General features: G+C 38.1%; 1 protein-coding gene across 3 annotated transcripts in view; it reads right to left on the minus strand.

Annotated features, from left to right (window-relative positions):
* Positions 1-1,500: 1,500 nt before the first annotated feature.
* Positions 1,501-27,186, minus strand: part of LOC136858225 (N-acetylated-alpha-linked acidic dipeptidase 2) — a 277,870-nt gene continuing 252,184 nt past the window's right edge. For all 3 annotated transcript variants that reach the window (XM_067137610.2, XM_068225454.1, XM_067137611.2), the window contains exons 13-16: positions 26,407-26,611; positions 21,716-21,797; positions 9,904-9,987; positions 1,501-2,354 (exon numbers count right to left, since the gene is read on the minus strand). In XM_067137610.2, the coding sequence (XP_066993711.2) occupies positions 2,138-2,354; positions 9,904-9,987; positions 21,716-21,797; positions 26,407-26,611 (588 nt within the window). In that variant the 3' untranslated portion in view covers positions 1,501-2,137. The remainder of the gene's footprint in view (positions 2,355-9,903; positions 9,988-21,715; positions 21,798-26,406; positions 26,612-27,186) is intronic.

The raw sequence follows: 27,186 nt of genomic DNA on the forward strand, positions 1-27,186 counted from the left end.
GTGGATTTTCCTCTACGACAGCAGCCTTTACCTTCGTAATGATGCCCGGAGTCCTGGAGGGTCGAACTCTATTCCGCAACAACTTTTTTGAAGTTGTTTTTTCTGGCAGGAAACCATTCTGATGTAATTTCATCACACTGCCTACAGAGGACGTACTAGTGCTAAGACCTTTCATTTTACACTGTTGTACAATCCTTGTTAATGTGAAATTAGCATCAGAAAGGCCAACAATGTAGCCTGCAATTCGGCAGGCCATGATGCAACAATGTTACGATATGACTGTACACGGCACTTCTTTAAATCACACTGACCAGACAGAACAAAAAAAACAGACATGCAGCTGCATCCAGGAGTGGTATATGCGCTCAAGGTCGCATCCTGTATTAACTGGGGCAACTCTCCATATAACAGAGTAATTTGTGCTGATATAGACTTTGTTTTTATTCTCTTAGAGAACTGTAAATTAAATAGGCTTTGCCATTTTATGATGACCATGGAAGTTTCACAAGATTTAAAATACTAATGCACTTACTATGCACTTCATATTCACCAAGTCGTGAACAACTCATAATAGTTTTTTGCTGTTACTACATTATAAGGTGATCTTCAATTCAATACCCTTGGCAACGTAAACAATGAGATTATTCATACCTGTGAATTAAATTTTTAAAAATTACCAGTACACATTTTAATTCACTCTTAAAAGTAAAGTATTACAAACAAAACAATTGCACTTTGAGTAACACAGCTACTCATTTCTGATATTACATGTACAGTTAGTGAACATACCAATGCAATGAATATTTCTGCTAACATTTATATATCAGTACTAAAGGTGCATACAGTTCGACCTAATATTCTAGATATTTCAATTATGTTCATTATTGAATCCTCAATAGCCCTACTCCTTGGCTGAAAGGTTGGCGTTCAATTCAGAAGGCCCCAGGTACGATTCCCATCCATTTCAAGGATTTTAACCACATCTGATTTATTCCTCTAGTATGGGGACTAGGTGTTAGTGTTCATCTTAATACACATTTTCATTTACACACATTATAGAAGCAACCACCACCAAAATATGCAATAGCAAATACATTACAAGTAACAACTCTCATTATTGTTCCGTACTGAAGATGACGTTAGGCAAAGATATCAAGGATAATGGAAAGTATTGAATAGGTGTTTTTTTAATTAAATTATCCTTGATATCTTTGCCTATAGCAAATACAGCCGACCACATAGGGATGGCATCAGAACAGGCATTCAGCTGTAGAACTATACTTCATCCACACATGTCAACCCCAAGTAACTCGGACAAGGCCAGGAAGAAGAAGAAAAAGACAATCATCAATGTACACCCTTGCTATGGTTAATGAACACCATCCTCCCAGTTTCATAATAGTTAACACACATCCTCTATCTCAGCAAATAATGTCACTGGGGAACATTGAAAACCGTGACCAGTGTAGGTATGAGCATCTGGTAATTCCATAACTCTGGTTTAAACATATAATTTTGTTTTAATATTTCCATCTCCAATGCTTGCACATCAACAAACATATTTGTTTCAAGTTATTTATTATACATCTCCTTGTCAACAGCATTATTGCTACTGATAACCGATTCCCATTTATGCAATGATCAATAAAAACAGACTCCTCTTAAAGCAATGGAAAAAGTATTGCATGTCACACAACAGTAAAAAGTCTTTATGCACTCATAGAAATTAGCTTAACTTTCCAGTTATGAATAAATACCTAATTTACTCTCTTGTAACATAAATAACTATTATGGTATGTCTTGATGATATATTTTGCTGGTTTTAGCAGCAGATATATTTTGATAGTTTGGAAGAATATCCCCAGTCTAAAATCAGGTCTATCAAGATGTCCATGTTTATAGGTTATTAAGTGTAAATTCAAGCACAAAATTATCCTCAGAACTGAAATTTTCTTTCTATACATTTAATATGTTGATTCTTTGAAGTATTAACACTGTGCTCTGAATGACTTGTACTTACAAATAGATAACACAGAACTCGCACACAATATTTACAATGTTCCATTCTTTTGTGATAATGAAATACGATATTAAATTAACAATAGGCAATGAGATGAGCAATTTATCCACTGTACAATTAAAAATCACTAGAGGTAATTGGAGCAAGAGGTTCATCCAACACAGATATTGCACTTTTAACACAGTGAATAAGGGATAATATATGGTCTGATATACTGGCTCGCAAATCCATGGCAATGGGCGAAGTGCTTATTTCACCCAGTTGGTCTTGAAGAGCTCCAAAACCGAGAGATGCATCATTACTAATGGAGGCACCCGGAGCAAGCACAATATGCCTGTTAAAAAAGAAGAATCAATTGAAAGCATGTCACAGCAGCTTCAACGTAAAATTTAACCAGACAAAGTGAATACGTACAAATACATTACATTAATTCCTTCTATCTAAAGATTTGGCATCTGAAGCATTCCTTTACTTAATACCACCAACCTCTCCCGGCTTTGCATGGGAGTAATTTTGAATTTACAATATTTCCTAATAGACAACCTGTTAATAGCTTTTATTTTCTTCTGATGTATGCATGCAGCTTTTTTAAAATTTTTTTTTTTTAAATGCTATTTGTTCGGGGCATCGATCTATGTGGATCTTTTGCCCCTACTGGCACCATATTGTATGAACCTGCGTGTAACTGGAATGGCGGTAGTGTGGAATGTTGTGTGTGAGGAAAGGAAGATTAAGGATGTCACAAATACCCAGTCCCCAGGCCAGGGATATTAATAATTACAATTAAAAACCCCTGACCCAGCCAGGAACCGAACCCGGGGCCGCCGGGTGACAGGACGACGCGTTGCCCCCTACACTGCGGGGCCGGACATGCATGCAGCTTACTGTGGCATTTTTCCATGGCCTTTCTGGTTGCTTGCTCCTAATAACTCATAAACCATGTATGCAATTAACTCACACTAATGGATATTTTTATATTTTGAAGATTAAAGACATCCTGGAATGTCCTGTAGGTGTTACAGGTAGCAGCATTAATACAAACCTCTGCTGCCTGAAGGCTGTAGCAAAATAGAAACTCTTCCTCTTTAGGCTTCTGCACAAAAGGAGAACTGCAAAGGAACACACGACAACACAGATTGCAGACTGCACAGGCCTCCTTCCTGCATTCTAGGAAATGGCAAGTGTTTCAAGAAATGCCTTGCCTTTAAGAAACTGGATCAAACAGAAAAGTTGATATTGTTGAAATAAATTAGAATCCTTTACAGCCTACATGTGATACCCAATGGTCTAGTCTGAGATGAGCACAGACCAGGCAAAGACAGGTGACTACGAGAAAAGGGAGATCCATGAGCCCTGTTGCTATACCTTAGTCAACATTACAATATTCTTTGAAGCTAGAGGTGACTAAACTAAGTCTACAAAATACTAATGGAACTACGTCTCTCTGCTCAACATCCTCAAGAGCATGATCTTAGATGTGATAAAAGATTACTTAATCTTCATCGCCATCTCTACCTGTAACTCTCACTCAGCCCATCAGTTTATCAACTATGTTTTGATTCAGAAATAGTTACTGGAACTCCCAAGATTATCTTAAGTACAGTAGAATCTCGATTATACGTTCCCGGGAACTGTTTTCCCGGATTATTCGTTCAAATTACGTGGCCCCGCAAGCATCCTAATTAAATCATGTTGTAAAAATCCTGCATTATCCGTTCCTTAAAGAAACGATTTCCCGGATCAACCATCCAAAAATTTCAGTCCCATTGACGAAAATCCTCGACCAAGTGTTTTTCAAGAAACTATCTCACGAAAGGTCGGCTATAGCATATTTATGGATCTTGGTGTTAATGTCCCATCATCGCGATAATCAGAGCAAGTACTGTACAGGAAAAGAGATCGGCGGTGAACTTGCATAATGGACCATTTTAACATGGCATTTGGGTGATATTGCTTAGAGAATCCTCGGGAATCATACAGAAGAGAGTGGCCACAACAATCGGAAGGAGACAGAGTGCATTTCGACAGCTGTACTTGGAGACAGAATGAGTTTCGTCAAATGTTCGTACATTTGAAACGTCTATATTATGTCCAGAGTTAGATTCTTTTTCCCAATTGTATCCCCAAACAGGTTTTCGGCACTTCCTTCAGGGCAGTGTATAGTCAATGGCTTTCAGGCAGGAATCGAAATTGATCCTTCTTAACACAAATTTAGTATTTATATTATCATATACGATTATGTTATCGAGACCAGACCAGATATTGCACCTTACATACATAAAGTCATAGGAGGTTTTGGGATTGCCTATTACTGTTTTAGTCCTAATATAAGACTAGGCATTTTATGTTTTTGTGTTAAAATGTTATAAAAACTGCAGTCATTTGTGCAGGTACCTTTAAAAAGGTTTGCATTCTTTCCCACTTGTAATGACTTGTATAGTGTGCGCACTTTCCAGCTGAGCTCAAGGTCACAAATAACAGTCATTTCTGAAGTTTTGATGGTATTTTTTCTCTTTCCAATTTGATAGTGACTAGTGATGGGCAGAACTGAATATAATGCATTCGAGAAGTTTTGAGAATCGTTATTTACATTCAAAACCACAGTTTCGAGTTCAATATGACCTTTAAAAGTCGATGTAGGCCTAATTTACATGGTATACGACTTCCAGAAACTGACTACGAACAGTATAACGGTGACCAAATTACAAAGGAAGATTAAAAAAAGGGATTTTGCCATCCTGATGGGTGCTTTTGTATCTAATGTGCTTTATTTTTTTTAAATTAGAGAATTAAACACTACTTGTGGTCGACTGTTTGGCTTGGTGTAATCAGATATTTTGAAGAGTTTGGTTGATCAAAATTGCTGAACTGGAAGAAGTTTCCACACAAAACTGATGAAGTTTTTCCGGTAAAACTGAATGTAAAGTTTCTAGATTTTTAACTCGCGCACCGGAAATTAATATTTGAAGGCATTTTTACCTGGATATGAGGGCTGGTTCCAGGTCCACTCAGCCTATGATTACCTTTAATTGAGGAGCTATCTAATGACGAGACCACGACCCCGGTCTAGAGAGCCAAGAATAATAGCCGAGAGGATTCGTCACACTGACTATGCGTCACCTCGTAATCAGCAGGCCTTTGGACTAATCAGCAGTCGCTCGGTAGGCTGAGGCCCATTGGGGCTGTAGTTTGGTTTGATGTAGGAGTGTTTGTAAGATTATAATTATATATATTTAATTTTTGCAAAGTTTACCCAAATTGTTGATGGTTCATTCATTCCCGGATTTTCCACTTTCCTGTGTTCTATGTTTCTTTTCCATGGTCCCGCCAAAAAACGAAGAATCAAGATTCCACTGTATTTCAAATAGCAACCACTTTGCATAGTATGAACCCTATGCAGCACCTAATTCGATATTCTGGATCCTTGTGGTCACCTGAAATTCTAGGCAGATGAAAACAAAATTTCTCTTAACAATATTCAAAAAAGGATTACTTAACTAATCTCAAATATTGTTTCTAATTTTAATGTTAATATTTTATTGCAAACTATAACACAAAAATGCTTTCTGAGGACTACCATTTACAGAGAGGTATATAAGATTTTTCTACATTTTATGCCCAACAATTCTTCCACATTTGTATCTACCATTGCCATTGGATTGCCATTTTTCACCGACTTCCTTTCCTTAAAATTTCCATTTTTAGGTTCATTTTTGTCATAGATTAAAGTTTTGTAAACCTAAATCTTTCTTGATAAATGCTTTATACAACAGTAAAAAAAACTTGTAAAAATTTGTTTGCTGTTTCTTGAGATAAGCCTACACAAACAACAGATATATACTGGGAACATTCTTTCATACAGGATTGTAGTCGATTGGTTAACTTCACTCATTACAGTATACCTTCTGTGTTGGCTTCTTTCAGTTTTAATTTTGCCATTCTGTCAGTGAGAATAAACTCTTCAGCTATGGTATGCTCGTAATCGTGAACATCGAAGGTTCAGCTTGATAAATAACATTATCAGCCATCACTTATTTAAGGTCACCGCTGTTCTTTGCTTACGTGTCCAGCTTTATGTTCATACATTCCAATGCCTCAGTAGTTGACCTATTTAAGGCAATGTATCGGTGAAATTTGATGAAAATTGTGAAAAAAATCCATTTTTACCTTTTTACGTTCTTATAGTGTTTATACCTTGTACTTTCTTTTGAGCTTTGTTTTATTTAAATATCAGCCATTTAAAGCCCTTAGCGGCCATTTAAATGACCCGGCGCAAGTGGGCGTTGCCGTCCATCGACACTATTCACATGAATATCTTTAGTTTTGTTTTTCGAAAAATTTGAATTGAGCGTGCGGGTTGAATGTAAGGAATTTTGTTCCTGTGGTCTTTATGTTGGCTATTCTTACGGACTATCGATGTATCGAGTGGAATTGGCGCTTATTTCAGTGATGGAGCTTGTTCATGTGTTGAATGTAAACAAAGAGTTGTGATCTCACGTTTTGAGTTTACCATTCCTGTTTTAGGCCTACTCTGCTTTTCTGTAATTTCTTAAATGTTATATCTGTAATAAGTGTGTTATAAATGATCCATAAACAATAACAGGATCTACTCAGTGCAAGCAGCTTAGTTTTTGAGGTTGGAATTTCTGAGGTTGTGTAATTATCAGTGTACATAATGGGAAGAAGAATTGAAACTTTTCGTAGCAGGAAGAAACGTCCTAGTAAAGTGTTGGATAAAGTGAAAAATGCCATTTCTAACAGGAATAAGAATGTAAATGCTAGTTTGCAAGATCAAATAGGGGAAGTTAAAATTCCTACACCAAATAATGTGCCTGGGGAATGCATAGTGTAATTTGGGCTAAGTGTCCAAAGGAAGTGTTTGTGTCAAATAAAGAACTGGAGATTGCTGTAACATCAGCAATTGTTGAATGCAACATGGGTTGTGAAGCAAGTGAGAAACTAAAAGCTAGTGTTAGGGGTGTTAAAGTTAGCAACTCACGACAGAAAACTTGTGTAATGTGGGAGAAGCGTAGAATTGACAACAGTGGAGTGTCTGGGCGACAAGGGTTCAAAACAGCCCGAAGGAAACTAAAACTCTCAAAACTGCTAGTGTGGCCAGGAAGAAGGCAGCAGAGGGTCCAACATATGGTGCTGGGTAGTTTCAAGTCAACTAGATTCAGGTACTGAACTATTGTTCATCTCTAAAATTTCAATCTCTTTTTCCTCAGAATTTATTTTCCAGCACTTTTCAAGATTCAAAATGCTCCTTATGCCACAGTTTTCAATCAATCTACTTAAAACTTTTAGGATAGTTTCAGATACAACATAATAACAAACTAATGTGCAAATTTTAAAATACATTCAATAGTTCAGTGGCAATCTAGTTTTTTCTCATCATGATCATCATAAAATATATTTTAAAAGTTATGCCTATGTGAAATAATTTGTTCCTTTCAGTCTAATTAAAATTTGTCAAAACTCATACATCACTTCTTTTATATTGGTCTTTTAAAACCAATATTAAATTTTAAGACAGATCTGTTGAGCCGTTTGGCATGAGGAGAGCATTTTATAAATACATTGCTGTACCTTAAGGCCACGGCCGCTTCCTTCTACTTCCTTCCCATTCCTAGTCCTTTCCTGCCCCATCGTCACCATAAGACCGTCCTGCTCCATGGCTAAATGGTTAGCGTGCTGGCCTTTGGTCGCAGGGGTCCCGGGTTCGATTCCCGGCAGGGTCGGGAATTTAAACCTTAATTGGTTAATTTCGCTGGCACGGGGGCTGGGTGTATGTGTTGTCTTCATCATCAATTCATCGTCATAACGACACGCAGGTCACCTACGGGGTGTCAAATCAAAAGACCTGCATCTGGCTAGCCGAACTTGTCCTCGGACACTCCCGGCACTAAAAGCCATACGCCATTTCATACCATAAGACCTATCTGTGTCGGTGCGACGTAGAGCAAAAATTATCTGAATTGAAAATTATCTTATTAGTATTATTACCGTATTTAATCCCTCAGTTCAATACGGACCAAAAACATGAAATTCATAACCCTAATTTTAGGACGACTCATTTTGAAACAAAATTAAATGAACCAAAATGCCTTCCATCCAAAGAGTAATATAGGCATAAACAAACATTCAAATCACTCCACAAGGTCCACGTGGTCTTTACGAAAATATGAACATGTAAATTTACAGATATAGCTGCTTTGCTTGAGATGATAAAAATACATTATCACTGCTATGAAATATATTTGCCATGAAAATTACCAAGTAGGTCTACTTATGTGGCAGATATTGAATTAATCTGAACTTTCAATAGGCTCGATTACCCGTCGACTGGAAGATTTGTTGTCTCTTGCATTACTATAATCCTCTCCTGACTAACAAATTCGTCACACTCCATGACTAAAACACTTCTCATACGCGGTCTCTTTTTTACTCAGAAAGTAACAGGACCAGTGGTGGATGATTCTTTTCATGCAATGTAAACACTTGAAACAGACACATCAGCAAATTCAGATGTTAGTTTTGCGATACAGTAAAACCTCGTTAATTCAAAGTCTTTGGAATGCAGAAATCGGACTTCCAATTAGGCGATTTCTAATTAACCGCCAACTTGTAATTCAGAAATGCCAACCCTTGCCATGTCACAAAATATTCTAATACCCATTACTGCATGCAATTTAATATTATTCACAGTTTAAAACTTTCAAATACCATGGAAAAAACTATTTCCCAATTTCATGCCTCAAATATTTTTTTTAAAATATGCAGGGATTACTCGCGTAAATGCGGTATGTTTTGTATGCGATATTGTTCCTTTTAAGACATAAATGAAAGAAAAGTTCCACCTAATCAATACTATTTTATTGTCATATGTAGGACCGGTTTTGACCTCTCAGAAGGTCATCCTCAGCTACACTAGAATTGCATTTACATATTATGCCTCATATTGAGAGCTAATGACATACTCTAGAATTCAAGGATTTTAAAGTGGTTATACCCATGCTGAGAATTCAATATTATAGTAATTGTATAATATTATAGTAATTGTATAATATTGAATTCTCATCATGGGTATAACCACTTTAAAATCCTTGAATTCTAGAGTATGTCTTTACCTCTCAATATGAGGCATAGTATGTAAATGCAATTCTAGTGTAGCTGAGGATGACCTTTTGAGAGGTCGAAACCGGTCCTACATATGACAATAAAATAGTATTGATTAGGTGGAACTTTTCTTTCATTTATGTCTTATGGTGACTATCAATACGGAATAAAAAATGAAATTTATCAATCAATTGCTCCTTTTTCTGAAAATTTTAGCCAGTTCATGAAAGTGCTTATTTCAAAATGTTAGAACTACAAATTTCCTTTTTGCCTTTCAATCTCCAACCAAAGTTGTTTTTGGTTCATTTTTCACTTATCATTCTATTAACAAATTTTCTGGAGCATCCATTGTTATGAGCAATTTGGTGGTTATATTTATTTCCCTGTTATAAAGTAAATGAACCAAAAACAACTTTAGGAGGCGAAAGTAAGCCCAATGTAAATTTGCAGTGGTAGTTTAATAAGAGAGATCATGTACCAACCCTCACCGTATCGCTCTGCAACAAACATTTCATTTTACCGGGCTTCATTGCAGTAGAGAGAGAAAATATTGTACTGGGGACCAGTCAAGTGTATCATTCAATAGAGATATACCGCAATATAGGATATCGTTATATCTAAGGAATTTTTACATTGAAGGAATACATTTTATGCCGGGAACTATATTTTAAATCGCAACAGAGGGATTTACCGTTGTAATGGTAATCGTTATATGGAGATTTGACTTTATATTAAATATGTAAAAGGAATTAGTATGAGATTACCTGGTTCTCCTAGTAGGAGAATGATGAAGGAATGCTCTCTCCAACTGCAAAAGTTGATCGTTCATGATCCTCATCTCGAGTGTACTGAAATATGAAAAAAGAATGAGAACTTGATAAAATGATAACAGATTCTTCAGACTTCAATTAGCAATTTGTTCTTCATGGTTTTCTTTCTACCCATTTCTGACACTGGTGGAATATACAATGGATAATGGATAATATGGCTGGGTATTTCAAATAATACGATCATGGAATTACGTCAGCTGCAAAAATGACAGAAGTTGATAGGTGTATTTCATAAATAAGAACATAATAGCAATTTAATGGTTCTATAAAAATAAAGTGGTATGGTAAAGTATCAAATGAAATTGCCTTATCTTAATATTTAGAATACAACCTTATAGCACTTCAATAGAAGCTGCATGCTTTTATCAAGCTTCCAATATGTATGAGCACGAGTTGTATTTTTGGTCATCATCATCATCATCATCATCATCATCATCGTTGACCAACTCCAGTTTCCCAGGTGTATTTTTGGTATGAGTTGCTATTCTTTTCCATAAAAGGGTGAAAATACTGTAGACACATGTAAAATTATTATAGAGGGAGTTGGAGGAGAATTAATGGATCGGAGATAGTATGTATAGTATATATATGGAGTTTCTGTGGCTTTATTTACAACAAGTTAGCCCCACAATCAATTTGGATGTGTCCTACTTCCTGTTGGAGAAATCACAGCAAACACATTCACAGAAAGGGTGCTATGTTCTGACAAAATAAAAACCAAGAGAGTTTGTACTTTTTTGTGAAATCCAAACCACAGGAAAATGACTGCTCATTTCAAAAATCCTGCATGTATTGGTCAGGATTCAAGCAACAGTCGCTTTGGTGTGAAACCAGCGACTATGGCACTCGGCAATCTCACAACACACAGTCAATGTAACTCAAACAGATACATCTGGTCCAGTCCCTAGCAAAGATCTCAATCCTAGCGACGACGGGGGTATATCAAATAAATCATTTTTTTTTCAAAATGGCGCCCGGTAATGACGACGTAGTGTTTTATTCTCCGAGTAAATTAACCGTAAAATGTGACGAAAAGTGCGGAAAATGTCGAAGATTAGTGAAAAATGGAATGTTGTGTGATTCATGTGATTGATGGTGGCATTATAAGTGTGGAAATTGTCCTAGAGACGTAAAAACTAATGAAAATGTTGACTGGATTTGTGAGCAGTGTGTTCGGAATGTTGTTGTTGGGGACGGCGTTGACGAAGCACCGAAAACAGTCGACGAGGAATATAAAAGTGCATTAGAAATTATAAACATTCTAAAAAAGGACAATGAGACTCTTAAAGTTGAAAATCAAGAATTAAAAGAAAGACTGCGATCGCTAGAATTTGGGACTGACCATTCTTCGAGTGATATACCGGTACAAGTAACAAACTCGAGCACGTGGTGTCAAGTAGTTCGTGGATGGCCGGCTAAGAAGAAATCTACAACTGAATTTCCGGAAATAAACATCAGAAATAGGTTTTCTGCCCTAAATAATTTAATTCTGGAAGAAAGTGATCGCGCGCGTGAAACCAAATCATCGCGATCCGCTGCCATTGCCGTACCGAGTTTAAAATTTAGGCCTAGAATTCAGATTCAAGACCCAGTTAGGCCTAAATCAGCGAAGGTAGCTGTGTTTGGTGATAGCCAAGGAAGGGGAATTGCGGGAGTGATGAACGACGAGAATATAGCAGCAACCGGAGAAATATATCCAGGAGCTTCTATCAGCAGTGTTCTGGAAAATGTAGAAGCAGCAACTAGGAACTTCGGGAGCGGCGATGCAGTGCTTATCATCGGTGGGACGAACGATGTAGCTCGCGACGACGCCAAGAATGTAAGATCACAACTTAAACATACACTAGGGAAGCTGACCCACACTAACGTCTTTGTAGTGAACGTGCCCCACAGGCATGATTTGAGTAGAGACTCGTGTGTGAACATTGAAGTGGACAAGGTCAATACAGATATTGTTAACATTTGTAAACATTTTTGGAATACTCAGGTTATTGAATGCAGCAGTTTTGAGAGATACTGTTATACAAAACATGGCCTCCATCTAAACAATTCAGGTAAACGAAAGATAGCAAACATTGTTCTAGATTTTATTAATCTTAAGATATGTACTGTAAAACAGGCAACTCCCTTGAGTTATAATAATGACCAGGAAAACTAGTAGAAAGAGCCAGCTGTTCTTCAAGCTGGCTCAGTCAACTAGAAAAAGAAACTCAGGATAGTAAGGAATTTCAAGTTACCCAATTGCAACAGTCAAGTTTTAGGGAGGAAGGGGGTCTGAGATTGCTCTTGGTAAACTGTCAAAGTGTAGTAAATAAACAATTAAAATTTGGTACATTGATGGAATCTTATGAGACTGATGTAGTGATAGGAGTGGAATCATGGTTGAAAGAAGGGGTGGGTAATAGAGAAGTATTTCCACAAGGGTACACAGTCTATCGTAGAGACCGAGGAGATAAAAAGGGAGGGGCGGTGTTTATTCTGGTGAAGGAAACTTACTGTTCACATGAATGGTTTACCAATGAAAGGGATGAAATATTAGGGATAAAATTAGTTTGTGATAATACACTGACTGACAGAGCAAATGCAACACCAAGAAGGAGTGGTCAGAACTTTATGCCAATTGCAGGGTAGACTGACGTCACTGAGGTATGCTCATGATGTGAAATGCGCCGCTGTGCTGCGCACGTAGCGAACGATAAATGGGACACGGCGTTGGCGAATGGCCCACTTCATACCGTGATTTCTCAGCCGACAGTCATTGTAGAACGTGTTGTCGTGTGCCACAGGACACGTGTATAGCTAAGAATGCCAGGCCGCCGTCAACGGAGGCATTTCCAGCAGACAGACGACTTTACGAGAGGTATGGTGATCGGGCTGAGAAGGGCAGGTTGGTCGCTTCGTCAAATCGCAGCCGATACCCATAGGGATGTGTCCACGGTGCAGCGCCTGTGGCGAAGATGGTTGGCGCAGGGACATGTGGAACGTGCGAGGGGTCCAGGCGCAGCCCGAGTGACGTCAGCACGCGGGGATCGGCGCATCCGCCGCCAAGCGGTGGCAGCCCCGCACGCCACGTCAACTGCCATTCTTCAGCATGTGCAAGACACTCTGGCTGTTCCAATATCGACCAGAACAATTTCCCGTCGATTGGTTGAAGGAGGCCTGCGCTCCCGGCGTCCGCTCAGAAGACTACCATTGACTCCACAGCATAGACGTGCACGCCTGGCATGGTGCCGGGCTAGAGCGACTTGGATGAGGGAATGGCGGAACGTCGTGTTCTCCGATGAGTCACGCTTCTGTTCTGTCAGTGATAGTCACCGCAGACGAGTGTGGCATCGGCGTGGAGAAAGGTCAAATCCGGCAGTAACTGTGGAGCGCCCTACCGCTAGACAACGCGGCATCATGGTTTGGGGCGCTATTGCGTATGATTCCACGTCACCTCTAGTGCGTATTCAAGGCACGTTAAATGCCCACCGCTACGTGCAGCATGTGCTGCGGCCGGTGGCACTCCCGTACCTTCAGGGGCTGCCCAATGCTCTGTTTCAGCAGGATAATGCCCGCCCACACACTGCTCGCATCTCCCAACAGGCTCTACGAGGTGTACAGATGCTTCCGTGGCCAGCGTACTCTCCGGATCTCTCACCAATCGAACACGTGTGGGATCTCATTGGACGCCGTTTGCAAACTCTGCCCCAGCCTCGTACGGACGACCAACTGTGGCAAATGGTTGACAGAGAATGGAGAACCATCCCTCAGGACACCATCCGCACTCTTATTGACTCTGTACCTCGATGTGTTTCTGCGTGCATCGCCGCTCGCGGTGGTCCTACATCCTACTGAGTCGATGCCGTGCGCATTGTGTAACCTGCATATTGGTTTGAAATAAACATCAATTATTCGTCCGTGCCGTCTCTGTTTTTTCCCCAACTTTCATCCCTTTTGAACCACTCCTTCTTGGTGTTGCATTTGCTCTGTCAGTCAGTGTATGAAGGAGGTGGGAATTATAGGAACATACAGGCCTGGAAGAGAGGAAAGAGACATGAAAATCTTTGCGAAAATAATAGATTATACTCATAAAAACAATAATAATGATATGGTAATAATTGGGGGAGATCTAAACTTGCCTGAAGTTGAATGGAATGGAGCTGCAAGTGAAGCCCATGAACAGAAACTGGCAAATAAGTTAATTTGGAAGGGAGGATTTATACAAGTAGTACAAGAACCGACTCGTCTCAATAACTTACTAGATGTATTCTTGGTTAAACCATGGGAAATTGTTGATAAAACTGAAGTAATTGAAGGAATAGGAGACCATAAGGCTGTAATAATGGATGTAGGACTCGTACCAAAAAGGCTTAATAAGAGGTTTACACAAGACAAGAAATTGTACAGAAAAACTAAGGTTGATGAATTTGGGACTTACCTTAAATCACAATTCAGTTGTTGGATAAGCGAAGGGAGTAACGTGGATACACTTTGGGCTAAATTTAAAGGAATCATTTGGGAAGGAGAGAAGAGAGTTGTACCTGTTAAGAAGGGTAAAATGACCTCAGACCCTGTTTATTATACAAGGGAAATAAGAAAATTAAAAAGAAAATTTAGAATAGTAAACAGGAAAATCAAAGAGGGTAGGGAGAGTAGAGAAACTAGAAAACAGCTAATGAGGGAACTGAATAGAGTGAAAAAGGAAGCAAAAGAGAATTATATGAATGGCATACTCCAAGAGGGTAATGACCACAAAGGGAAATGGAAAAAGCTGTATTCATATATCAGGAATCAAAAAGGAAAAGGAATCCAAATTCCTACAATGGTGGGAGAAGGGGGTGAACACTATTTAACAGATGCTGAGAAAGCAAACCTATTTAGTAGGGAATTTAGAGATTCAGTAGATGATTGTCAAGAGTTGGAAACTGAAACAGAAGATAGAGAGGGAGAGAGACAGAGGGAAACAAGAAGCTTCTCATTCACAAATGAAGATATTTTCAGAGAAATCCAACTGCTTCAGCAAGGAAAAGCAGCAGGAAGTGATCAAATTACTGGGGAGGTATTAAAGACAACGGGGTGGTACATAGTGCCTTATTTAAAATTTCTCTTTGACTATGTCATAAATAATAGTGTAATACCAAAAGAATGGAAGGAATCTATAATAATACCAATTTATAAAGGAAAGGGTGATAAAAGGAAACCAGAGAACTACAGACCAATCAGCCTGACCAGTATAGTTTGTAAAATACTGGAGAGTTTAATATCAAAGTACATCAGAGGGATATGTGATGATAAAAATTGGTTCATAAGGAGCCAGTATGGATTTAGAAAGAAATTTTCTTGTGAGGCACAACTGGTGGATTTCAGCAGGACATATCAGATCAATTGAATTCAGGAGGTCAGTTAGATTGCATAGCCATAGATCTTTCCAAAGCCTTTGATAGAGTAGAACATGGAATATTATTAAAGAAATTGGAGGGAATAGGATTGGACGTAAGGGTTACACGTTGGATAAAAACATTTCTAAATTCAAGGGTTCAGAAAGTCAAAGTAGGAAATAATGTATCTCAGGAAGAGAAAGTTTGGAAGGGAATTGCACAGGGTAGTACAATCGGTCCGTTACTTTTCTTAATATACGCAAATGATTTAGGGAACAATATAACATCAAAAATCAGATTGTATGCAGATGACATAATTGTTTTTAGGGAAATAAACAACATTGAGGATTGTTCAGAATTACAAAGGGACCTTGAAAGTATCCAACAATGGGTTGAAGAAAATAATATGAAGGTTAATGGAGGCAAATCAACTGTTACAACTTTTACAAACAGGAGCTTTAAAACTGAATTTGAATATACTTTGGATGAGGTAGTTATCCCAAAAGATGGCAAGTGCAAATACTTAGGTGTGAGATTTGAAAGTAATTTGCACTGGAAGGGTCATATTGATGACATTGTTGGGAAAGCATACAGATCGTTACATGTCATAATGAGGCTACTTAAAGGATGCAACAAAGAATTAAAAGAAAAAAAGTTACTTGAGTATGGTTCGTCCATTATTGGAATATGCAAACAGTGTTTGGGATCCTCACCAAGAATACCTAATAAAAGAAATAGATAGTGTGCAGAGGAAAGCAGCAAGATTTGTAACAGGGGATTTCAGGAGAAAGAGTAGTGTATCAGAAATGTTAGAGGAACTTGGGTGGGAAACTTTAAGTAAGAGAAGGGAGAAAACTAGACTTATAGGATTATATAGAGCCTATACAGGAGAAGAAGCATGGGGAGATATCCGTGAGAGGCTTCAGTTGGAAAATAATTATATCGGCAGGACTGACCACAAATATAAAATTAGAAGGAATTTTAGCAGAAGCGATTGGGGTAAATTTTCATTCATTGGGAAGGGTGTGAAGGAGTGGAACAGTTTACCAGGGGTAGTGTTTGATCCTTTTCCAAAATCTGTACAGATATTCAAGAAGAGAATAAACAGCAACTGAGAAAATAAATGAAGTGTTAGAGGGCATTCGACCAGTGCAGGTTATTGTAAATAAAAAAATGTGTGTGAATAAATTAATTCCATCCCCTGGTCTAAGGAGTTTGGACAGCCAAAGTAGGGGACTGCCTGTAGGGGTGAAGTACAGTGGGGACTTCGAGGGCCCTGGGACCCCTACGGTAGCTGTGAAGGCCCTTCAGGAACTCTGAAAAGTGGTGGCAAAAGGGGCTCTGGTTAAGACGCAGCAGGTTGTTATGCTACTTAGGATCCAGAACGGGTAAAAAAAAAAAAAAAAAGCAATGTAAATATTAATCTTATACCAGTTGTACAGTATCATTTGAAGTAATTCCACATACTGTATATCAGTTGACTATATTTGTAAGTAGCACAGGAGATATTATAAGTAGAATTTTGTAAACAATATAAATTTATTAAGGATGAGCTGTGTGTTTAATAGAAAACATTGTTAGCGTAAATTGTATAATATTGTATTATAGGAAAATTTTCTTCTCTTGTTAATTTAATATTTAGTGCTTGACAATAATGTATTTCAGTGTACCATTTGCCACCGAGGTAGACACCTCATTTGCAAATAAAGAGATTTTGATTTGATTTTGATAAAGTACAAACAAGAAATTCGTGATTGGAAATCAAAATTTGAACAGTTCAGCGACGATCATGGCTATAATAAATTGGTTCAAGATTTTTCATCACTCCTCTTCACATCGATTAACCACCTGCCTGGCCCCAAACACCCAGCAATCAAATTTTATGAGGCTAGGAAGAAACGCCGTCTAGCTCTTAACGAAAAACACCACAGTCACTTGTCAAAACCACAGCATGCAGACAAACATGCCTGCGAAAAAAGGCGAAACAAATATAACTACGAACGGACCCAATACCAGTTCTACAGAGATGGAAGGCAGTGAGGCGGGTATTGGAAAACAAGTTCAAGGTGTGTAAAAACGACCTTGGATACATCCATAGCTCCTTTTCCGATATGTTTTCCCATGAAAATTTACATCAAAGGGAAACTTACCCTTCAAAAATCACTGAAGCGGAGCATGTGGAAATTAATGAAACGTTCGTGCCCACCGTATCGAAGGAGGAAATTACTGCTGCCATCCATCATATCGCAGTGGATACTGCACCGGGCCCAGATCGCGTTTTGATGAGAGCCCTTAAAGACGATGACGTACAAGCTATCATCGCAAAAGTAGCAACCAGAATGCTACAAACTGGAGAAATTTCCAAACATCTGCAGAAAGCACAAAGAATTTTGCTATATAACAAAGGCGATCTGAAGGCCGTGTCGAACTGGCGACCCATCACTGTCTGTTCAGTCATTAGGAGAGTAATAGAGTACTTGACAGTCACCTATGTGAGTACATCCATTATAATGAACACCAGCGAGGATTCTGTTCAATTCCAGGCACCATTATAAATACTTCCATTCTCGGCGCATTGTTAAAATCTGCTAAACAGAGGAAAGAAGACACCACGGTAATTTTCTTGGACATTTTACAATATCGGTCACAGCGACCTTCTAAAAACTCTACAGTCCGAAAGAATACCTTCAGAACTCAGGGACGTAGTTTCCAATCTTCAGACCGGGAACATCACTCAAATCGAATTGCAGAAGGGTAGAACAAAACCTATCCTCATAAAGAGAGGTCAGGTGCAGGGATCTCCATTATCACCAGCCCTCTATAACCTAGCCGTAGATCATATCTTAGACAAGCTCAGCAAAGATAGTTTCTTGCAGCATTACGGGGCATCTCTGTCACCCGAACTATCATCTATAACTATAATGGGCTTTGCTGACGACACCGGCATCATCGGGAAGAACAAAGAAGCCACCTTAGATCTTACTCAACTCGTCTGCAGGATGTTCGAATAAATTGGTCTTGATATCAATCCACAGAAGTGTACAGGGATATGTGTAATCCGAGGCAAGTTGAAGCAAGGGTCGCTATCCGTGGAGGAAGACTGTAGCACTGACTTAATCGGAGATGGCGAACAAATTTGTTACCTTGGAACTACCTTTAGGGATACTCTAGTGTTTGACGAGACTGCTGTAATGAAAGACCTTCAAAATAACCTCCAAAATCTAACATCGTCGCCACTGTTTAAGGAAGACCAAAAGCTCATAGTACTCAATTCCTCAATCTGTCCCAACCTGATATACCCTTTCCTGACATGCAGTTTGAAGAAAATCGCACAGAAATGTTTATCCGATAGTGATAAAATGATTAAAAATGCAACAAAGGAGAGTTGCCGACGGATACCCCAAATGGCATGCTGTACACTGTAAAGAAATACAAAGGACTCGCTCTTTTTAAAACATCGTGGGAAGTTTACCTACAATGCAATAATGCCTGCAATATCTTGCTGAAGACTAAACATCCACTTGGTGTCGCTTCGAGGGATTCTCAAGCAGAGAGTCAGGAATGTATATAACGACTAAAACTAACAAACGTTGATACCCAGAAAATAACCACCAAAAACAGCCCAAAACGATACTAAGAAGATCCGTCAAGAGCTACGAGAATGTGAATTCACCCCCTGGTGTTCACTACTGCAAAAAGGACTCAAAGTAAAACTTCACAAAGAGTATACACCAGCAAACTCTTGGGTGCAAGATCATACTGGACTGTCTTGTAACGAGTGGAGAGAGGCTATAAAGATGACTGTTAATGTTTCTGCGGTGCATTTAGTGCCAGGCAGATCCCTGGACAACAACCTCTGTCGGCATTGCCACGGAGAGAAAGAAACTCTTGGTCATGTCTTGGGATTCTGCACACGTGGGGAGCTCCTAAGAAACATGTGGCACCATCAGATCAGATCCTTCATTGCCAAAGAACTGAGAAAGAAGGGATTCAATGTACATGAGGAGGTACATGGACTGGCCCTAAATGGTAGTTCGCAGAGAATTGACATCATAGCTTTTAAAGACAACAGCTCTCAAGGATTCATATTAGATCCGACTGTCAGGTTCGAGCACCATAGCGGTCAGCAAGAGGAGGTTAATCTAGAAGAGATTAACAAATACAAACCCACTATCCCTTACTACAAATCTAAATACCACCTTCAGGAAATCGAAATAATAGGGATAATGATCGGAGCTCACGGTACCATACCTCGTCACTTCGTAGCCACATGGAAGTGCTTCCAACTCCCAATGAAGCTCATCCCTGAAATTGCGACCCTCGTCCTCCAAGGCTCCATAAAGATCCTGAGACACCACCTATACAGCTAATTTTTAATTTTCTTTAATTAATAGATATGTACAGAAAATTTGATATGTTTTACCTTGTTCTTAGTGGCAGCCTGTAAATACAGGAGGTCTTTCCAAAATAAATGGACATTATATATATAAGTCTGCCTTATCAATACTGTTAAAAAAAACTGTTTAATACATATTATCTAATCATACATGTTTTGAACACAGTAAATTCTCTTCATCAGCAAAATATATTTCCTAAAATTCTTGTGGACTTGATCACATATGGTACTATAAACCCTTACAAATAAAATAAAACTATTACTATAATTGATTCATCTTCTAATAAAAAAAAATAATCACATTCCCATTGACAGGATTACGATTTATAAACATCAGCTGTTAGATGTAAATAAAAACTGTTATTCAAATTTACTTTAAAATTATTAATAAACATCTCTTCTTTATAAAGTCAATATAATCTCAATAATAAAAACCATGTGTGTGTTGAATCGTATTAAAACTCAGTTTCACATTGCTGCTCCATTTGTACTCCTTGTTGCGGATAAAACTTCTTAATAGATAAAATCTTGCGAACCAGATTGCAATCAACTTGTCCAGTATAGGTATGGCTGCTTGTTTACAAAACAGAACTCAATACTCACAGCTGACAAGCAACCAAACCTATAATGGACGAGTTGATTGCAACCTGGTTCACAACTTTTTATCTATTAAGAAGTTTTATCCCCAACAAGGAGGACAAATGGAGCAGCAATGTGAAACCGAGTTTTAATATGATTTTATACACACAAGGTTTTTATTATCAAGGAGATTATAATATAGACTTTACTAATAAAGAAGAGACATAAAAATAATTTTGAAGTAAAATTGGAGAATAATCTTTATTTTTATCTAATAGCTGAAGTTTTTTAACTGCAATCTGTTAATGGGAATGAGATGATTTTTATTAGATGATGAATCAATTTATTATAGTAATAGTCTCTTACTTTTATTTGTAAGGGTTTCTAGTATGATGTAGTATTTTATGAGCAAGTCCTCAAGATTTTTAGGAAATATCTTTTGCTGATGAAGAGAATGTACTGTGTTCTCAAAACATGTACAACTAGATTAATATGTATTAAACAGGTTTTTAACAGTACTGACAAGGCAAACTCATCTCCTGTTTTTCAGTGTAGTGAGATTGTTAGGCAAATGTCAATACAGACCAAAAAAGAAAAGGTCAAATAAATTATGTCACTCAAGTTACTGTGTCCCTTCCATGAAGACAATGCAAGACCTCATCAATCTTTGGTCCCCTGCGAAACATTACACAAGATTGGCAACATCATAATTGAAGACTTTGTTGTAACAGGTACAAGGTGTAATGCGAGTTATAACTTCACAAAAATAACCATCATAATCTCTACTTTAAAATGTAATGAAAAGATACTTAACTTTGAAATTGTTATATCTCGCAGCAATTTTCTTTTAAGTGCATAGTGAAAACCAAATAATAGTCTATCAAATTCTGTGACCATATTTAGAAAAATTCAATGCACCCATAGAAACAATTAATTTTTGCAATGAATATTGATGTGGACGGCTGAAGCTTAGATGAAAAGACAACCTCAAGTACTCTTCTTGAGAATAAGGCAACAGGTAAACTATTTTCTTTTTGGCTAGTGGTTTAACATTGCACTAAAGCCGACAAATTTTCAGCAATGCTGGGATGGGAAGGAGCTGGGACTGGGGAGGATGCAGCCATACCCTTAATTATGGTACAGCCTCAGCATTTTCCTGGTGCGATAATGGGACAACATGGAAAGCAATCTTACAGCAGCCAATGGTGGGGTTCGAACCAATCACATAGATGCATTCAGGTCTTTCATCTTAATAAAGGCTTTATTATCATATGAACACCCTTTCCTCTCAAATGTCCTGAGCCATTTGACTGCTAGCAAATTAACCTGAAAGTTCTATAATATAATGCCTTTAAATTTTTTTTTTTGGTGTTGAAAATACTATATTCTTAAAACAAGTATTCTCACATACTTTGTTTTATCAACATGGGCCAGCTTCTTGTGGAATGTTTCAGCTACTTCTGAGAAGTTCTTCACAGTATCATGCAGCAGACCTGAAAGTAAAAATACATTATTTTTTATAACACCCTGCTACTACAACCAGTTAAACACTGTACTGCTTGTAAATTAATTCTTAGGAACACCCACTTCATAAAATATACAATACAATTGTTTATATGAATGAGGCCTGGAGTCATCAGGAAGTGTCACAGACAATTTATAGTGGTCAGGCAGATATACTGTACATGAAATTGCCTTGCCTTCTGATGATAAGACCTGGACTCTCAACAGAATTTTAATTAATTAATTAAAATTTTAATTGGCTGAGATTTAAACAAACAAACAAACAAACAAACAAACAAACAAACAAACAAACAAACAAACAAACAAACAAACAAACAAACAAACAAACACATAAATAAATAAATAAAATAAAAAGGCTGTATGAAGTCAAGTGATACAGGAATAATAAATTACTGTACATAAATGATTTACATCCTCTCTTTTATAGTTTTTGGAGATACTGAAGTGCTGGAATTTTGTCCCACAGGAGATTTTTACGTGCCAGTAATTCTGCTGAAATGAGGCTAGTGTATTTGAGTACTTTCAAATAAAGTCGCACTGAGCCAGGACTGAACCCTCCAACTTTTAGAAGGTCAGCGCTCTACCATCTGAACTACTCTGCCCACCAGGAATTATTACATAGTAAATTGTTGAGGAAGTACAGTATATAAATATTGCTACTTTGGTAGTAAAATAACCAGTAACATTAAAAGTAAGGATGATCTAAAATAAAGAGTGGAATGCAGAACACAACTACATGTCAAGGGAGAGAATATCCAACAAACAGCTATACCTATTTGGGAATCTAATTGGCCTCCTAATCAGTTCACACAGAACAACAATTATGACAATGAATTTTATAGTTTTTCTATGGTTTATTGCTAATGTTAAGAAGTTATGAAGGTAAAGCATAGTAATTATAAAAGATATCTCTTCAACCAATTATATCTGATACAGTACAGTAGAAGTCCGTTATAGTGAGTACGGCATACAGTGAGAACTTTGTTGTAACGACAGCTTTTTTCTGTCTCTTGAAAACTCCTATATTAAACTTTGTATTATGCTTTGATTACAGCGAGAACCCTATAACTGATGCATCTGTTATTACAAGCGATTAAGTGGGTGTACATTTTTCCATTATCAATATTTATGCACTCCAGCGATTATACTGAATGTGATCGATCATCTTCAGTATAGATTTTTGCTATGTGCACTAGCCGGCTACTCATCGCATTCAAACTAGAAGGCAATGTCGGAGCCGATTAGTAATACTCGTCGACTGGAGTTCTATAAGCATAATTCAAAATTAAAGAAACATGTTTTCGTAAACTCGTTAGAAATAAAGGCTGAAGTAAAAGATAGCTTACTTTTAAAACTATGTACTGAATTTAAGAAAGGAAGTGATACACCTCAAAATATGGAGCAATGTGGATGACTGATTTTGGAGATAAGTTTATTCAGTAAAACCTCATTAGGTGTTTGTTCAGGGGACAAGGAAAGATAATGTGTTAAGCGAGAAAACGTACTATTGAATACATGAATTAAAACTACCCAATGCGAATATGTAAAAACTTATAAGATATTTCCAACATGCGTGCATTTTACGTTGTGTATGTACAGGTACCATTTCTAAAGATGCAATAAGAGTATTAAAAGGCATGAAAAAAGATGAAAGAACAAATAAGACCTTTTCACTGGGGCTTATTAAATATACTGGCAGAAAAAAATATCCAAACACCAAGAAGAGGTTGTACTAGATTAATGAACATTGGTAGGCATGTTTATACATCTGAAAGATGATGATAGTTAAAATTTCTTGCAAATTGCATTAGCGTGGTGCTAGTAGCAGCCCCATGACATTGCACATCGCGTTTGCTTTAAATATGGGCTGTTTTTTGCAAGAGCATTAGTTACCTCTGAGATTGGAAAGAGTGACTGTGAGTGGGTCAAGAATGCCTTTATGACAAAGAAGAGGCCAATATCAACAGCTCACTGCGGTTGAACGAGGCCATACAATAGGGCTGCATGAAGGTGGATTTTTCCTCTATGCTATTGCGGAATGACTTGGCAGGAATGTTTCCATTGTTCATGCGTGCTGGCAGCATTGGTGATAAGAAGGTATACTCGCAAGAAGACCAGGCTCTGGACGTACCCGTGGCATCACCGAGAGGGAGGACTGCCATATCGGGCGCATGGCTGTGGCGCAGTGGACTGCGTCTGCAGCAGCAATTCGAGTGGCAGTTGGCACCACAGTGACGCAACAAACTGTTCAAAACCGGTTACTTGAAGGACAGCTCCAAGCCAGATGCTGTGCGGTGTGCAATCCATTTACCCCAAAACCACCGCCGTCTGCGACTTCAGTGGTGTCAAGCGAGAGCTCATTGGAGGATGGAATGGAGGTCCGTTGTGTTTTCCATTGAAAGCCAGTTCTGCCTTGGTGCCAGTGATGGCCATGTGTTAGTTAGGAGAAGGCCACCTGTTTGTGGCATCGACACACTGTACCTACACTGGGAGTTCTGGTCTGGGGAGCAATTTCCTATGACAGCAGGAGCACTCTCATGGTTATTCCATGCACCCTGACTGCAGATATGTACGTCCATCTGGTGATTCGACCTGTTGTGCTGCCATTCATAAACAGTATTCCAACAGGATAATGCATGCCCCCATGCCACTGTTGTAACCCAACGTGTTCTACAAAGCGACAGCATGTTGCCTTGGCCTGCTCAATCCTTCGTTCTGTCCCCAATCAAGCACACGTGGGACATCATTGGACGACAACTCCAGCGTCATCCATAACTGGCAATAACCATCCCTGCATTGACTGAACAACTACAACAGGCATGGAACTCCATCCCACAAGCTGACATCTGGCACCTGTTCAATACAATGCATGCACGTTTGCATGCCTGCATTCAACAGTCAGGTAATTACACTGGTTATTTTTTATTTTATTTTTGCTATGTGCTTTACGTTGCACCGACACAGATGGGTCTTATGGCGACGAATACCACACCGGTTATTAATGGACCAGCATGGCACATTTGCGATGACTTTTCTCGCGTGGATATTAACCTGTAGTCTTGTAGCTTTAATTAATTAAATATGTTACCTCGCCAAAAATATTGCCAAAATTTCCGTATTCTACATTCCTTATTTCAAGGTGTTTGGATATATTTTTTCCGCCAGTATAAAAACCGTGTATTAAAAGGTGTGTAAAAACACCTGAAAACAAATAAAATGTATATAAAATATATAAAACAAATACAAAGTATCAATCATTACTGCAGATCACATTCTTTCTAAAACAAATGTTAGCCGAAGCCTTATATTTCCGACCAGTGAATTTTTAAACATTGTTTTCTGGTGCGAGTTTCAACATATGTGCCACCATTGAAAGATGTGGATGCCTGTCCACTTCCTGGATTTTGTCCTCATTAATAAGCGATTTCACATCTTCAGTATCTATAATGGGACTACCCCAAATATGCACCATGCAAATCAACTTCAAACGATTATGTTCCTAACCCTTACGTAGTACTGAATTGGCAGGATACATTTAGTTTTTAGCTTTGTAAAGTGAAAACCATCAATACGGAATGATTCTAATATCCTGTAATAACAACCTGCTATAGCAAGTACATTTTTTCACCGTTATGAATTCTCACTATAATGGACTTTTCCTGTATCTGTAATTGAACAGAGCTGAAAGAACTCTATAAAAAAATAAAAAAAACTGAACATGGCAAACTTTTATTTAGTGAGTCAAACAAACAAACAAACAAACAAACAAACAAACAAACAAACAAACAAACAAACAAACAAACAATTGTTGACTGTTACTGGTTGTACTTCTGATGACTGAAAAAATCGATTCTAGCAAGAAACGTGTACATAAATTGCACTTGATGAACAGGGAAGGATAGGACTGTGTCTGATGGAGCGTGTGTTTCTATTGCTTAAGCTCTTCATGCCTGTGACGTTCTTGCTCAAATGATTCAACAGCAGTAGAGGTGGTTTGATGCCAAAGCAAGCAATACATGGTAAACGTGTCCCTAGTTTGAAGGTTGATATTTATGACCATGGTTTGTTTAAGTGGTCTTTATAATACTTCAAAGAGGTATCATGTGGTCTTTTGCCAGAGCAAAGTTCACCACACATAAATTAGTGAGGAAGCCAGGAGGTGCTCACATGGTAGACATGTCCAGTCCACCTAAGCTGATGGCCAATGACAGACTCTTGTACACTGTTCATACATGCTTTATCAAGAAATGCACAATAGGAGATGCAGACTTCACATTTTTATTATTTTAAAAATAATTTTATAAATAAATAAATGACAGAGTTCCATGAAGTTGAAATACAAATACGTACATAGTAAAGTCTAGGAACACGTTGACCTAAATGGTAGCATTGTGCAAATTTAAGCAGTTTCAATTCAAACCCTTCCATAAACTTGCAGAGTCTCACAGAAAGAATATGTTTTTAAGAGACCCTGAAGTTGGTTACAGAATCAAAATGAGTCAGAACATCATGGTTTTCATACATTTTTAACAATACATAGAAAGCTGACAATACGAGATGATAAAGTGTGGTACTGACCTATTGGAAGCATGTGATTGGACAGCACTTTTTCATACTTTGCTTGGATGGCTGCTACAGACTGGACAAGAAATACTGCATACTGTCGAGTATCAAATGGAAGTATAAGGCTATCGGCTAACTTCCATGTTAACATTCCCCACAGCTGCACAGCTGCTTTGTGGTTCTTCAAGCCACCTTCAAGAGAGTTGACCCTACTCAACACCTATCAACAACAACAACAACAACAATAAAAAATGAAAATATATTGTACATTCACATGTAAATCAATGGAAAGCAACAGCTAAAAGTTGGCTTATAGTTTTACGAGACTGTTAATTTCACAAACAAAGCCATGGGACCTCCAGATTTACATAGAACCAAATCCGATGTGAGGCTTCTAATTTCAAAACTCACACATGTATTGGTTGGCACTTGAACTGAGATAACATTGGGGAGAAGTCAGTGATGATTATGATGTCACTCAGCTATCGTGCCCCTCTGAAGTTGTGAGAATACTTAAGTCATATACACCAAATTATTAAAAAAAATTAAAATGATATTAAGATCAAAGAATTGTTCGTGACATAAAAAGGAAAAATACTAAAATAAATCAAAAGAAAAATGGAACATCTACAGCACTGATTCAGTTATTCTGCCACAATGGGAATGGAGACTCATATGAATACAACACACAAATAGCTTTTCATCATCAAAGAGGTACCAGTATAAAACGTGTGGGAGTATCGAGGGTCAAAGACAAGCGGCAATCATCACATCCTACTTTCTTCCCAGAGAGAA

Source organism: Anabrus simplex, chromosome 1 (assembly GCF_040414725.1).
Source record: "Anabrus simplex isolate iqAnaSimp1 chromosome 1, ASM4041472v1, whole genome shotgun sequence".
NCBI classification, from domain to species: domain Eukaryota; kingdom Metazoa; phylum Arthropoda; class Insecta; order Orthoptera; family Tettigoniidae; genus Anabrus; species Anabrus simplex.